This window comes from Sinocyclocheilus anshuiensis, unplaced genomic scaffold (assembly GCF_001515605.1).
Source record: "Sinocyclocheilus anshuiensis isolate Anshui unplaced genomic scaffold, SAMN03320099.WGS_v1.1 scaffold487, whole genome shotgun sequence".
Taxonomy (NCBI): Eukaryota; Metazoa; Chordata; class Actinopteri; order Cypriniformes; family Cyprinidae; genus Sinocyclocheilus; species Sinocyclocheilus anshuiensis.
In genome coordinates, this window is record NW_015548240.1 from 1,779,461 (window position 1) to 1,793,353 (window position 13,893).

Here is a 13,893-nt window from a genome sequence, read left to right on the forward strand (position 1 = left end):
TCTTTATGCACCAAGAGCTTGTAACACTCCAAAGAGAAAGGAAAAATTGAAATCGCATCATATGACCCCTTTAAAAATCTAATAGCAAATGTAGAAATTAGCATTAAAGGGTTACTCCACCCCAAAATGAAAATTTTGTCATTGATCACAGAAAACAAAAATAACGACTTTATTCAACAATTCGTCTCCTCCACGTCACCCTAGCGCCATTTTGGAGAATATCCATTGAATGCTAACAGTGTATGCTGTTCTGTGTCAGCTGCGCCACGTGGATACGCTGTTTACGTCATTTATGCTTTGATTTGAATGAAAACAACATATCCGCATTGCGCAGCTGACACAGAACAGTAATTTGTGTTCCGAAGACGAACGAAGCTTTTTACGGATTTGGAACGACATGGGGGTTGTGGTGATTAATAACAAAATTTTCATTTTGGGGTGGAGTAACCCTTTAACTAATATTAATAAATGCTTTAGTATTTTTTTTTTATTGTTAGTTCATGTTAACTAATGTTAAGAAATGAAACCTTATTGTAATGTGTTACCCAGCAATTGGAAAAAAGCGACCACAGTCTTCAGCATTTTACTTTTGTATTGTACAGAAAAATAAATTGTGCGAGTTTGGAACATCATATAAATGGTGACAGCAAATGAGCACATGATGACATAACATACATTTTTGAATGAAATAGCCCTTTAATTGGAAGACAGTCTGACTGCGGTTATCCTGATTGCATTCTATGATCAAGGTGGGGTGAAATCATTTTCAGTTTAAATAATCCAGCCTGGGCGGTACATTACCATAAACAGGTTTTGGTTATGTGGAATCCAATCACTGCCTGCTGTGCTGTATTTGTGCACTTTGACTACAAAATATGATACAAATTCTTCCAGGCGTCACGCCAGTCAGACGCCTGACATTGTGAATCCTGCCTGATACCCGAGTAACAAGCTTTGAGCTGAGTGGGTGTTACAACCAACAAATAAAATGAAGTTAGATTCCAATAAGAAGATACAGTACCTGGGGAGAAGAAATCTGACATCTTCCTCTTGTAAATCTCATAATCTGTCTCCAGAAAGACGCAGAATATGACACAGTCGATCTGCAGAAAGAGTGGAAAAGAGGCATTTAGCATAATGGAAACCTGGATCAATGCATCTCTGGGTAAACACATGGCTATGGGCAACAAAGTACTAGTACTCAAACCTGTCATAACTAGAGCTCAGGGGACTCATTTATGACACTGAGGCATTTTTAGAGACTTTTCTTACTTTGTAAAAAAATCCAAAAATGTCTAAAACAGTACAAAAGTTTATTTAGTGAAACAATTTTGGCAAACTATCGATATACACAGTGAGGCATCATCAAAACAGCCAACACATTTATTACAATAGCAATGATTGGACACATTGGAAAATGTTTTGGTCCTACGCCTTCCACAGACGATATAAATACATATCGATACATTTAGACCACTTAACTTAGTGATTGCTTTGTATTTGTGAAGAGACTTTCAACCAGCACAACAAAAAATGTTTTTGAACCAAATCACCTACCCTGCCTTTAAACAGAGTGCATTATTCAATACTAAAATTCTCGGACAGTCGCATGCTACATTATTGCCACATTTGTCCACGTTTAAAATAGTGAGTGCCATCTAGTTATCATTTTGAAAATAAAAAAGGTATTTTTGCATGTACATTGTACAACCTAATTTATATAAAAATGTCTTAACAGGTAGAATCACATTGGAAATAAAAGGTCAAGATGATTGAACTGCATTATGGGACATAAATGCGCATACTGTGCACAGTTTACCAACTGTATACTGGACTGACAGTATTTCCTTTAAGGTTTTATAGCCCATTTGTATTGAATTTGTATTAAATACATACAAAAGAAGAGAACACATTATCATTCATCTCCACTCTTCACTTCCTCCACTTAAGCTTAAACTTCTAGTCATCTCTAACCACAGCTCACCAGAATGCAAGCAATGTCACTTAGGAGCAGAACATCAAGATTGAAATGGAAAATTAAAACAAAAAACATAAAACCTCCCAGCACTCCCTTATCACTGCGGAGACCGGATCCCATATTCAAGTCCATCTCTTTCCATTCCGGACCACCCAAACCGGCCATCCTGCTTAAGATCTTTATGATACACTAGTGCAGCAGGGATCTCAACACAAAACCCTCTTTTGATTCTTCCCATGTTCCCAAAACAAAGAGCTCACGTGAACAAGAGTAGAAAACAACACAAAGAAAGACTGCCGTCAACCTGTAGGGAATACACTGTATTACTAAAATCAAAGATCCAGCAAATGTTTAAATAACAAACATTTCCTTCGTATTTGCATATTATTTTCAGTGGGGTTTAAAAGGCCACACTGAAATTCTAGAATTGGAAATGTCACTTAAACCTGAAAATAAACAGAAAGGTTTAGTGAATATATTTACATAAAGAAATGTAGAATGAATAAGGAATGAAGATCCTGCATTTTTCTTCACTAATCATAACAAAATTTGCAAACCCCTTTGTACAGACCTTCAGATGATACTAAGAAATTTAGAAATGCATCTCTTTCAATTCAACTTCAACTCAAACAGTTACGCTGATCAAATATTTTTTAAACCAAAGAAACTATATTATACGTTAATAAAATGCAAAACAGAAGCATTACAGCTGGCGATCACCTTTAGATTTTGAGACCCTATATAAATATTAATTCCTGCCCTGAAAGACCTCCTTTAAAACCAAGAAAGGTGATACTTCCTCTCTGTCAACTCTAAGGGTTCTTATCAGCCTCACTCTCTCTCTCTCTGCCACAGGTACGCCTCTCTCTCCCTCCACGGAGGAAATGTGCCTCCCAGGGAGACGTCAGATAATCGCCTTGCTGAATATTGCAATATTCCCAGACAGCCTTGTAATGGCCTCTCTCGTCTCGTCTGCCGGTGGATGGAGAGGGAGATAAAGCAGGACTCTCTGTGGGATGGCGAGAGACCGGACCAACTCTTCTACCCCTTACTGGCAAACCACATGAGGATTCAATATAAAATCATTCTCCCTCACAGCCTTGTGCAGATAGATAGCTGTCTATTAATAGTTTATGGCCTGCCCTTTGGAGTAAATGTTAAGACTTGACTTGAGACTAGTAACATTTTTATTTTTGTGCAGGAGAATGTCTCCGGGGGGTGCCGTGGCCATAAAGATAGAGGGAAAAAATGGTCCTGCGCAGTTTTTTCGCCTCTTCATCCTTTCAACTCGGAATTGGAATGAGAGACATCTTTAAGATGGCTATAAAGACCAAGGGCTAGGACACAAAAAGGGGACAACACAACCATAGGAATCTCTGCAAAAACCTAAACGCCCATTGAGAACAAAGAAGAATCTAGAATGTCAATAAGCCAATGGTTCTCAACTGGTTTTCTTACAGGATCCAGATTTCCTGACCCAAAAAAATTAAACAAAAATGACCTTAACATGAAAAAAATGAAGTGCTTTTAATGTAGTCTGTTTCATATTTTCTTTGACCTTGGAATTTTTCTCTTGGTTTTTAGGACTAGGCATTGCCATGCAACATGTTCATGAAAGCATCTGTCTAATTTTGCATGCATCTACAAAATGACATGAATTTGCAGCAAAATAATGTTGTTTGATTGGACAAATGGCCTATTTATTCACCATAACTATACATGAATATTAGCTGCATTTAGCATTTATTTTTTTCAGAACAAACCTGTGACCCATTTTTGCATCCCACTAGTTGAGAACCACTGTGTTAGCAAATGCATGGCAGAAGAATTTCCTGCTGGGAACTCTTCTGCATTTATTTAGATCATTACATCTGAGTCTCTCTCTCACTCATCCCTCAGGCACAGAGTGAATGGAAAGGTGAGAGGTCCTGATAGTAGAGGTCGTTCGCACCTTTTTCAGGCATTATGTTCAGAGAGTGGGGCACCTAGACTTTAGGAGAGATAGAGGAGAGATGGAGATAACTTTCTGTTTCCGCCTTGTGCTATTTATATCTAAATGGCCCCAGAGTACAGATGTCCAATGGTAAAATAAAGGATAAATTAACAGAGGGATGAAGAAAGGAAGTAAAAGAGAGGGTGCAATCCAAACTATTAGTCTTGGATCCCAATATACATATACAATACTAATAACCAATAATATACTTACTGATATATAGTACTGAATTATTTTACAGGTTTAATAATACAGGTAGCAATATAAACATTATTATATGTCTATAATACTAAACCTAGATTTACACACACACACACACACACACACACACACACACACACACAGGTTTGTTTTTGTGAAAAGTGGGGAAATCCCATAGGCGTAATGGTTTTTATACATAAATATATACTTTATGTATGTGTGCATAATATTAAAGATATGAACATATGTTTTATATTACTCTCTGTAGACACTGTGTGTGTGTGTTTGTATTTAAATATGTATACATTTAATTACAAAAATACTGTGGTGTGGGAATTTTGCTGAAATATAGTCCCATTTAGCTCATTAGCATATTAATGTATTTTTTCATTTGGTTATGAGACTCACAGGAGACTGTTTGCTCACTTGTTTAGTTAAGTCTCCTAAACATTAATTATTTAATGTAAAACTGTCCTAGGTGAATTAATGCAAGTTTACCACTGCTCCAATTTTCTGTGGTCATGGACACACACACACACACACACACACACACACACACACACTAACAGTGAACTGCTACTGAGGGACTAACACTGATCATATGATCACTTTTATCACATCAGCCTCCCAGAGTCCCAAACTTAATATGGCAGCGACCAGCATACCAGATATGACTTTTAATTTGAGATCTGAGATCAAAAAACAGTTTTGAAACATTATTACCTCTTTTTTTTTAAACCTGCTGAGGATATTTCTATATCTATATTACAGATATCCTCAGGCGAACACAAGGGCATAAAGGTATAGCAGCGGCTATATCCATCATTGTTCGAGAGTCTCATTTTTAAAGCTATTGAGGCATCGCAAAAGGGATATTATTTGTCAAAATAATGACATGCATTTGACACATCCAAAAGCAGTTTCTCTTCATGAATGTGTCTGTGCAGCACATTAGGTCAATGTATGTCCCCAGAGCCTTGTATGTCATTTTACAGTAAATGTGCTGAAAGCCCGGCACTGAACCACAGTTCCCGTACACTGTGCTGAGCAGCGGGGGATTGTGGGAAATGAAGAATGGTGTTCAAACACATCCACTGGTAAGCTGAGTGGAAGCTCAGCTTGAGAGGGTTAATGAAGGCCTAATGAGGAAGCAGAGATCGCTGTGTGTGGGCCAGACTGGTCATAACTCAACCCTGATTGAAGGACCACTGCGAGAGGGAGAAATACAGGAAATGCTTTGCCACACAGAGATGTATCTCTGTGATACAGAATCACACAAATAATGTATTTTCAAAATAAAAAAAAAAAGGTTTCAACAGTCCCCCATCCTCCTATGTTCAGACAACAGGTATAGTCCCATCCATCGTGCCATTCACTTCTCTAAGCAACATACAGTAAATGGTGAAATTATTCATCAGGATAAATCAGAACAAGCAGTAATATTGTGAAATATTATTAAAATTTTAATAACGGTTTTCTATTTGAATATATTTTAAAATGTAATTCATTCCTGTTATGCAAAAACTGGGTTTTCAGCAGTCATTACTCCAGTTTTCAGTGTCACATGATCCTTCAGACATTTTTCTCATATGCTGATTTGATGCTCAAGAAACATTTCTACTATAACAGTTGAAAATAGTTTTGCTGCTTAATATTTTTGTGGAAACTAATACATTCTTTGATGAATAGAATGTTCAAAACAACATTCTGATCAATTTAATGCATTCTTTCTAGATACAAATATTAGTACTCATACAAACAAACAGTAAATAAATATATCTTTGTGACTCCAAACTTGAACGGTAGTGTGTGTGTTTAATTTGGTGATGCTACTGTAGTTGCAGTTACACACTTTACCTGTAAGGACAACACACTGTTTATTTGAGCAAATTTTAAAGGAATAAACTAATTAAGTAATTAGGACAGATGCTATAAATGTTTTTGAGCCCTGGGTTTATGAGAGAAACTCGACAAAATTATCTTTGAATGGTATCCTGTCAGCAGCAATAAATACATTCAAGTTAATATACTACCTGAACAACTATTTACTGTACATTTATTGAACATTTGTATATTTTATCTTATTGCTGTCGTCGGTTTTTAATAAAAGCAGCAATTCAAAATTGCCAAAGCCTTTCAGTAGAGTATAAATCTGAGGAATTTCAAAGCAGCAACACACAACTGGAATTCTAGATGAATCACACCTGGCCAGGTAGGACCAGCTTCAATCCATTCTCCTTGCTCTGATACAGTTGCTTGTAATTTGACTGTGGCTGCAGCCAGAAGCAGAAGCTCGGAGAGCCCAGCAGGTGGCACGACATTCAGCTGGCCCTCTTACCAGCGATCTGTCACCGCCAGGCACCCAGGCTCGTAATTACATGGGGACTGTGCCAGAAAAACTTTGACGCACTAGCTGTGGCACGTACACTCTTCTGCTTAGATTTTCTTATTGTTTCTGTCAAGCGTGATGAAAGGGACAGGTGGGCCACTGCATCTCTTGAACCTGCGTATATTGGCCTAAAGGTAGGAGGAGATATGAATGAGACGCAGATGTGATGTGTGTTTTACAATAATTGTAATTACTGGAACACTGCGGTCCCTTTTTCAACAAATGATGAATATTATCAAGCGAAGAGGTGGCTGTGTAGCTCCACATAGTGTGTGAGTGGGTTGTAAGCAATTTGTCATCATTATAGGAATGCTGTGCAGCTGAAACTCTATGTGCACAGCATTGAGGAACATTACTATTAAAAGTAAAGCATTACAATATTGCATTACTCATTTTAAAAAGTAATATATTATATCAATATTTATTTTTTTCTTTTTACTGAAAGTAATGCTTTAATTTGCAGTGGACAAGTTTGTCAAGACTTTGAATTTTATGTAATAAACGCTATACCAAGAACCATTTTTTAGGGTTTTATTTATTTCAAATTTTCAGAAATGATACATTAAATTGATCAAAAGTGAGAGTAAAGACTTTTACATTGTTACAAAAATTATATTGTAAATAAATTCATTTGAATTCTATTCACTAAAATTATACAAATAAATAAATAAATACATAAACTATTATGTAGCACAATAGTTTTCAGCATATTAGAATGATTTCTGAAGGATCATGTGACTCTGAAAACTTGAAAAATTCAGATTTGCTATTACAAAAATATATATTTTTGTAAAAAAAATATATTTTTATAAAAACAGCTATTTTAAATTGCTATAATATTTTTTTTAAATAAAGACTTCTGTCAAAAATATTTTTAAAAATCTTAACTGACTAAACGTTTGAGTGTAAATAAATGCAACATAAATATTAAATAACATTTATGGGAAATAATCTATTATGTAACCTAATGTTTTATTAGACATTCATTTTATTAATATTTGACCAACAAAAACAAAAAAAGATACACATCTTGTCTATATAGCAGCTGTATCTGCAAAATCTGGATTTCATAGAAAGCATTTATTTTGGATTTATTTTGTTTTCAAAAACTTTCCAAAAATGTTTCTGTATGTCACTGATAAGCATGATACACACTCTATAGAACTATAATACCCATCATGCTCATCACATGCACACCCCTATGAAAGCTCAGGTGAAATACATCATTTTATTTTTTTAAATAATGTCTGATATTATGGTGTAAATGTAATAAGTAACGAGCTACTTGCTACTTGAAGGCAGTAATCCCAACACTGACTAACCCCAAGACTGTACGCAGAGTCACAGCACTGACAAAGAGGAAAAAGCACAAGCATCAGCGCTATGCTTTGTTCATGAAGAGAAAGCTGGCTCATAACGGCACGATGAGAAACGATGAAGAGAGTCCTGTCTGTCAGCATAAAGAGAGCAAGAGAGAGAGGAAAGACGTGTGTGTGTGGGGAGGTGGGGGGGCGGAGTGCCCAGTGAGAGGCAGGTGGAGACTTTCCAGGCCTTATTACCAGCATAATTACACACACCTGAGCCAGCCCTGCATGAGAGGACAGTAATTAAAGAGTTGGGAAAAGCATGAGAGAAACACACACACACACACACACACACACACACACAATGGCGCTCATATCTGGAGATCTGCCAGTGGTTAAAGAGAGAGAGGAGCATAAACAGAGGAGATTAAACGATGCATGGCTCACATCCGGAGATCTGCCAATGGTTAAAGAGGGAGAGGAGAATAAACAGAGGAGATTAAACGATGCATGAACACACACAAATGATCACACCTACATCAGGCGATTTGTCAAATGTTGTAGAAACAGGGTGGAAGATGTTGCTCTGTGGCGGTCACAAATTAAAAGGCATGTGTAATTAGACTGCCAATGGCGATGTTTATATATAATGTAGGGGCCGAACACAAACTTTGAGCCAAGATCATGAAGTGATGCTGTAAAGACTCCTGGAGGTACAGACGATTAGCCAAGGCTAATGCTAACCTCTGAGTAACCTTGGTTTAAAATATTTAGACAACCCTCTGTGCGTTAATACATCTCCTGACTGATCCACAGATATGGTGATGAGACCAATTTGAAGAATGCGAATTTAAAATCTGCCATCTTTGTTCATGGCTACAACATATATATATATATATATATATATATGGTGAGCGTGATTTCACCAAGTACAACATGTTCCTGGATCAACATCCTTGTTGGGATACAGTCAGGATTAGGTGCTTCTACACTCTTGGTAATGAGCTATCATTTCCCACTGATTTTAGGAATAAATTATGGGTAAGGTTAGGTTTAGGGGTAGGGATTGGGTTAAGTCTATATATATATATATATTAGGGGTTGCACGACTACTGATTTCTGCTAGTTGATTTCTTATTTAAAAAATACGTGAGTTACTCGACTACTCGTGGTTCATGCTGTAAATGAAAAGACATGAAATAGTTCTTATCACTAAACGTTTAGTACTTCATAGCCTAATAATGCAACAATTACATATGTAAATTGTCAAAACTTTATAATTATGACATTACATATTTTAATTTTCATGTAACAGCCAGTATTTGTATCTGTATTTGTATCTGTAACAATCACAAAATTATTCATATCTGTATTCGGATAAAACCAGGTGAAACTTCGTACAGTTACTTGATAAGACCGTTATGACTATGCGTCCTTTCATTCATAAAGTTTACATTTATTCACTTCACACACTCATTATTGCGTGACTTTAGAGGTCTGTGTATAATATTGCGCTGATCCCCTGGCTCACCTGTTATCTAGCAAACACCAGACTGTGCCAGCCTCAGCCGAATATTCAGGCAGAATTATTCCATATCCGTTATTCGTTTTTGAAGTCATCATCCGTGCCATTCCGAATAAGGTATTCGGCTTTGGGCACACCCCTAATTATTACATTACATATTTTAATTTTACATGCAACATAGAGAAATTCATAGAAAGTAACAGCTAAACGCAATATTGTAATCCTAAAATTCACGTCGTGCTTACAAACTCTGTGCATGCATTATGGTTAATGCATGCTCGAGTAGTCGATTGTTTCTGACAGCGCCGACTAGTGGCTGAAGTAGTCGACCACTCGACTAGTCTATGCAAGCCCTAATATATATATATGAAATTATTTTTTTAAATATGTATTAAATATTTGTAATTAATTAGCTTAAAAAAGGTATTATAATATTTTTTTTTATAATTTAATAAATACTGATTATTTTTTTATTATTATTTAAAAAAATGCAGATAGGTCAACAAAAGTGAAGAGAGGTACATTTTATATTTGATAAATAATACATCAAATAATCTTGGATAATATATAATAAAATGTGATGAGCATTTGCCTCCTTTAAAAAAATAAATAAATAAAATAATCTGGGAAACCATCCATTTTGTATCCTGATGCGCCATTTATGACAAAAAAAATATTAAGGCTAATTTAAAAATATGTAAATTAAGAAAAAAAACAATACAATATAATATACCCCTACGTAAGTCTCCCAAAATGTAGAAAACTGAGGTAAATGATTTAAAACGGTACATAAATTATATAAATAGAAAAGTACTGTGTGTGACAGAAACTGTTGAAAAAAAGCTCTGATATTATGTTGTAATTTTAACATTTAACTTGCTATTTGTTATTGAAGACAGTAATGCGAGTAACCCCAACACTGTACACAAGGTCACCGCACCGCCAATTAAGGAAAAGGACAAACCTTGCCATCTTTCAAAAGACATAATACAAATATAACTAGGGCTGCACGATTAATCGCATGCGATATTTAACGCGCATCTTGTCAGAAAGCCGGTTCTGTAATCAGCGTTAAATCTCCATCACCTCCGTGCTTTCACATTGAGCAGCATTAACTACACAGAGCCGTTGTTCACTGATGAGCTGCGCAAAAAATCGCGCGAATATGAACGTGGTTTAGCGCAGCTCGTCAGTGAACAACGGCTCTGTGTAGTTAATGCTGCTCAATGTGAAAGCACGCAGGTGATGGAGATTTACCGCTGATTACAGAACCGGCTTTACTGATAAGATGCGCGTTAAATATCGCATGCGATTAATCGTGCAGCCCTAAATATAACAAAGACATTCAAAATTCGTAATAGTTCAAACACTACCAAAACAATAACAACATAGTGTATCTTAATGCCACAGGGTAAATTGTTTAGAAAAATATTGCTCATCCACTTGTACTGCTATCAGTCTCTAATGTTAGCCTCTCCTGCCACATTTCGTAGTGTAAAAATGGCAAACTCTCAGTCCCACCTGATTGATAAACCAAAACAAAGACAGGCAGAAACCACTTAAGAGGGTCGGACAGTGGTCAGTCAGTCAGTTAGTCAGTCAGTCAGACATTATTTTAACCTTGTATGCCTCAAAGAGAGAGATTGGGAGGTTGGGAGTTGTTGGAATCACTGTTAAAACTGAATTATCATTTCAGAGATGGGCTTCTGAAAGGTTTGCTTTTGAACAGAAATGCTGGATCTATACATCAAATAACAGCGGCCTAACAACACCGCTTAAGAAACCAGTAGTCATCAGGTGGACTGTGGGGAAAGTGCTGGGTGATTTTTCTCATAACGTTACAATCTATGAATGAAGGATAAAATCGAATGTAAATGGCGCTAAATTAAGAAAATGTTAGCAAATGTTCAACTGTTAGCATATGCTAATTTATATCCCCTGCTTGACACTGTAAGCTAGTTAACTTTAACCCAAAGAAGTACAAAGCCATTTGCTAAAGGGTGTTTTTTGCACTTTTCTAACTGACTTTTATATTAAGGACACAAATTTTCATTAAAATGCCACTTTATTAACCAAGATATTATTTTAAAACAACTGCAATGCCATGGTGACCCATTTAGCACCCAGGACTCATTTAGGATCAGTTATATAATAGACATTTTAACACGCTGCAGTGTTTTGTCTTATTAAAAACCACATTGCATAACATTTTCTGCATAAAACATTCAAATGCAATGTTCCTAAACTGTGCCCATAAGATGAAAAACTGATAATGAATTAACCACCATACTGCGTAAATCAAGCCTGGGGTTTATGGCTAGCTAAGATATTCTTCACAGATGTATAATAGAAAATTAAAATAGCAGCTATAAAACTAAACACAGAGGATGTGAGGGAATTATAGTGAGATAACTTGCAGCATTAAAGCTGCATGTCAGCAAAAATACACTGCTCTTGAAGTCTCTCCTCACAAGAACTCTACTTCAATGGCTAAACAACAAGACATGCTTTTTTCAGCATTCATTCCCTCTGGAGCGTAAAGAAAGCCACGTTTGAAAAGCTTGCATTTATATAAACTAAAATACAGGATACTGTAAAATGTCACAGCATGGGCGTAACTTTCGCCACTACTCTGGGGCTCTTGATTTGATAGATAATACGGCAGTAAGTAAATGTCAACTAGCACACGCTGTCCTCCCAACGGATGAAAAATGGAGTCCATTTCACCTCAGCTGAAATGCTAACAGCTTATTTGACAATAACGCCATAGTCACTTTTTCGGGAAAATAGCCCGCAACTGGGGAACATGCAATTTCTTGAGGGACACATTGCCACTTTTTGGCTTTGTAATGGATTGGATATGTGTTGTGAGAGCAAGGGGAAAACGAGGCTCAACAGAAGCGTGTGTCAGTGTAACATGAGCATACAGCTAATAGAGCATTGATCCATTAGAGCTGGTTGTCAGACTGCAGTGTTAGACTGTAATTAAGGTGATGAAAGGGGTTATCCACTGTGCATGGCTAAAACAAAAGGACGGAGGGCAGAGAAAAAATGAAATATTCACATTACACATATACCAGTTTTCAAGTATATGTCTGCTCAATAGAGATGCACTGAATGTTTGGCAACCAAAATTATTTGGCCTAAAACAACAAAAAAAGCTCTTTCGGTGTACGGCCGAATAAGCGAAAAGACCGAATAAACTGTACTGAACAATGACGTGACGCAATCAAATAGAGGCACGCACTAATTCATAAAATTTTTATGAATTTCTACAAGCCATGTGACAATGCGATATGTGCGACAAACATCTTCCCAAAATCGTAATGAAAATCATTTATAAATATCAAGCGTAGCGTTAGTTCTGGCAGGTCACGTTAGTCAAGCTCGCATCAGCTGACTCTCAGCTGATCCCCATCTACCTATAGGAATACGACACCTATCTAAGCATTCATATATAAGGTCCCTCAGTATTATCAGCAGTTTTTGCATTGCTCAATAGCTAATTACCCTCCCCCATCCCCAGCTCCTCCTCTGTCAGTCAGGATTCAGCCTTCTGATTCTCCTTTGAATCAGACTAATTCTAAAATGTGTACATAACATTATTGAACTTTAACGATATCTGCAATACATTTATGTTGGTTCTGTTCTGTTTACCCTGGGGGGGTTATCGCTACTCTCCCTGCTCTCATCCATGCTAGGCTGCATGGATGCGCAGGGAGTTCTTGCCCAGAACAGAACCATACCGCCAATCCAAACTGTATGCTAAATCAATCATCTTCGACGATAGTGGTCCTGACAGAACTGCTGTTGTCAATAAAAATCACTGTGGTCCTCCTGCGGGTTTCCGCCAAAATAAAAGCTGAGAAAAAGCAAGAACTCCATCAACATACATAAATGTTATTATTGTAATTTTACTGTTGTTCTGTAAAATAAAATAAAAACCTAAGACAATAATAATTATAACAGCTTTATTAATACATTTATTATAACATTCAAACATAGTGTTCAAATTGGGATCTGTAGTATTTTCTGATGTTTTAAAACTTCTTTTAATGTTTTAATAGAATTCTCTTCTGCTCAGCAAGACTGAGTTTATTTGTACAGTAAAACATACATGCCTGATTCAAGAAGGGGGTCTCAAAAATGGCCCAAAAATATTATTTTACTAACTTATTAATTTTAAGTTAAATTGGGCTTTATTCGTATAATGTCTGCTAGAATGTTACAAATGTTCAGGTGTTAAGCAAATATTTTTTAATTGTTGTTTTGTAATTGATTTTTTCTTTGAAAAGCAAGACAAAACCATAAAAAGCATATTTTGGCTATTTAATTTATGCAATGGTGAAAAAAATTGGCAACATACATGGGGGGAAAAATTTGAAAAACCGTGTTTGGTATTCGGCCTTTGGCCCAGTGTTTCATTTCATTTGGCTTCGGCCAAGAATTTTCATTTCGGTGCATCCCTACGGCTCATTACAGTAAGTAAGTAAGTAATTAAGT

At 36.4% G+C, this 13,893-nt stretch overlaps 1 protein-coding gene across 1 annotated transcript in view; it reads right to left on the minus strand.

Annotated features, from left to right (window-relative positions):
* macrod2 (mono-ADP ribosylhydrolase 2) overlaps positions 1 to 13,893 on the minus strand; it is a 606,396-nt gene that overhangs the window by 59,176 nt on the left and 533,327 nt on the right. Inside the window, exon 9 of the mRNA XM_016442374.1 lies at positions 1,022 to 1,103. Within this exon, the coding sequence (XP_016297860.1) occupies positions 1,022 to 1,103 (82 nt within the window). The remainder of the gene's footprint in view (positions 1 to 1,021; positions 1,104 to 13,893) is intronic.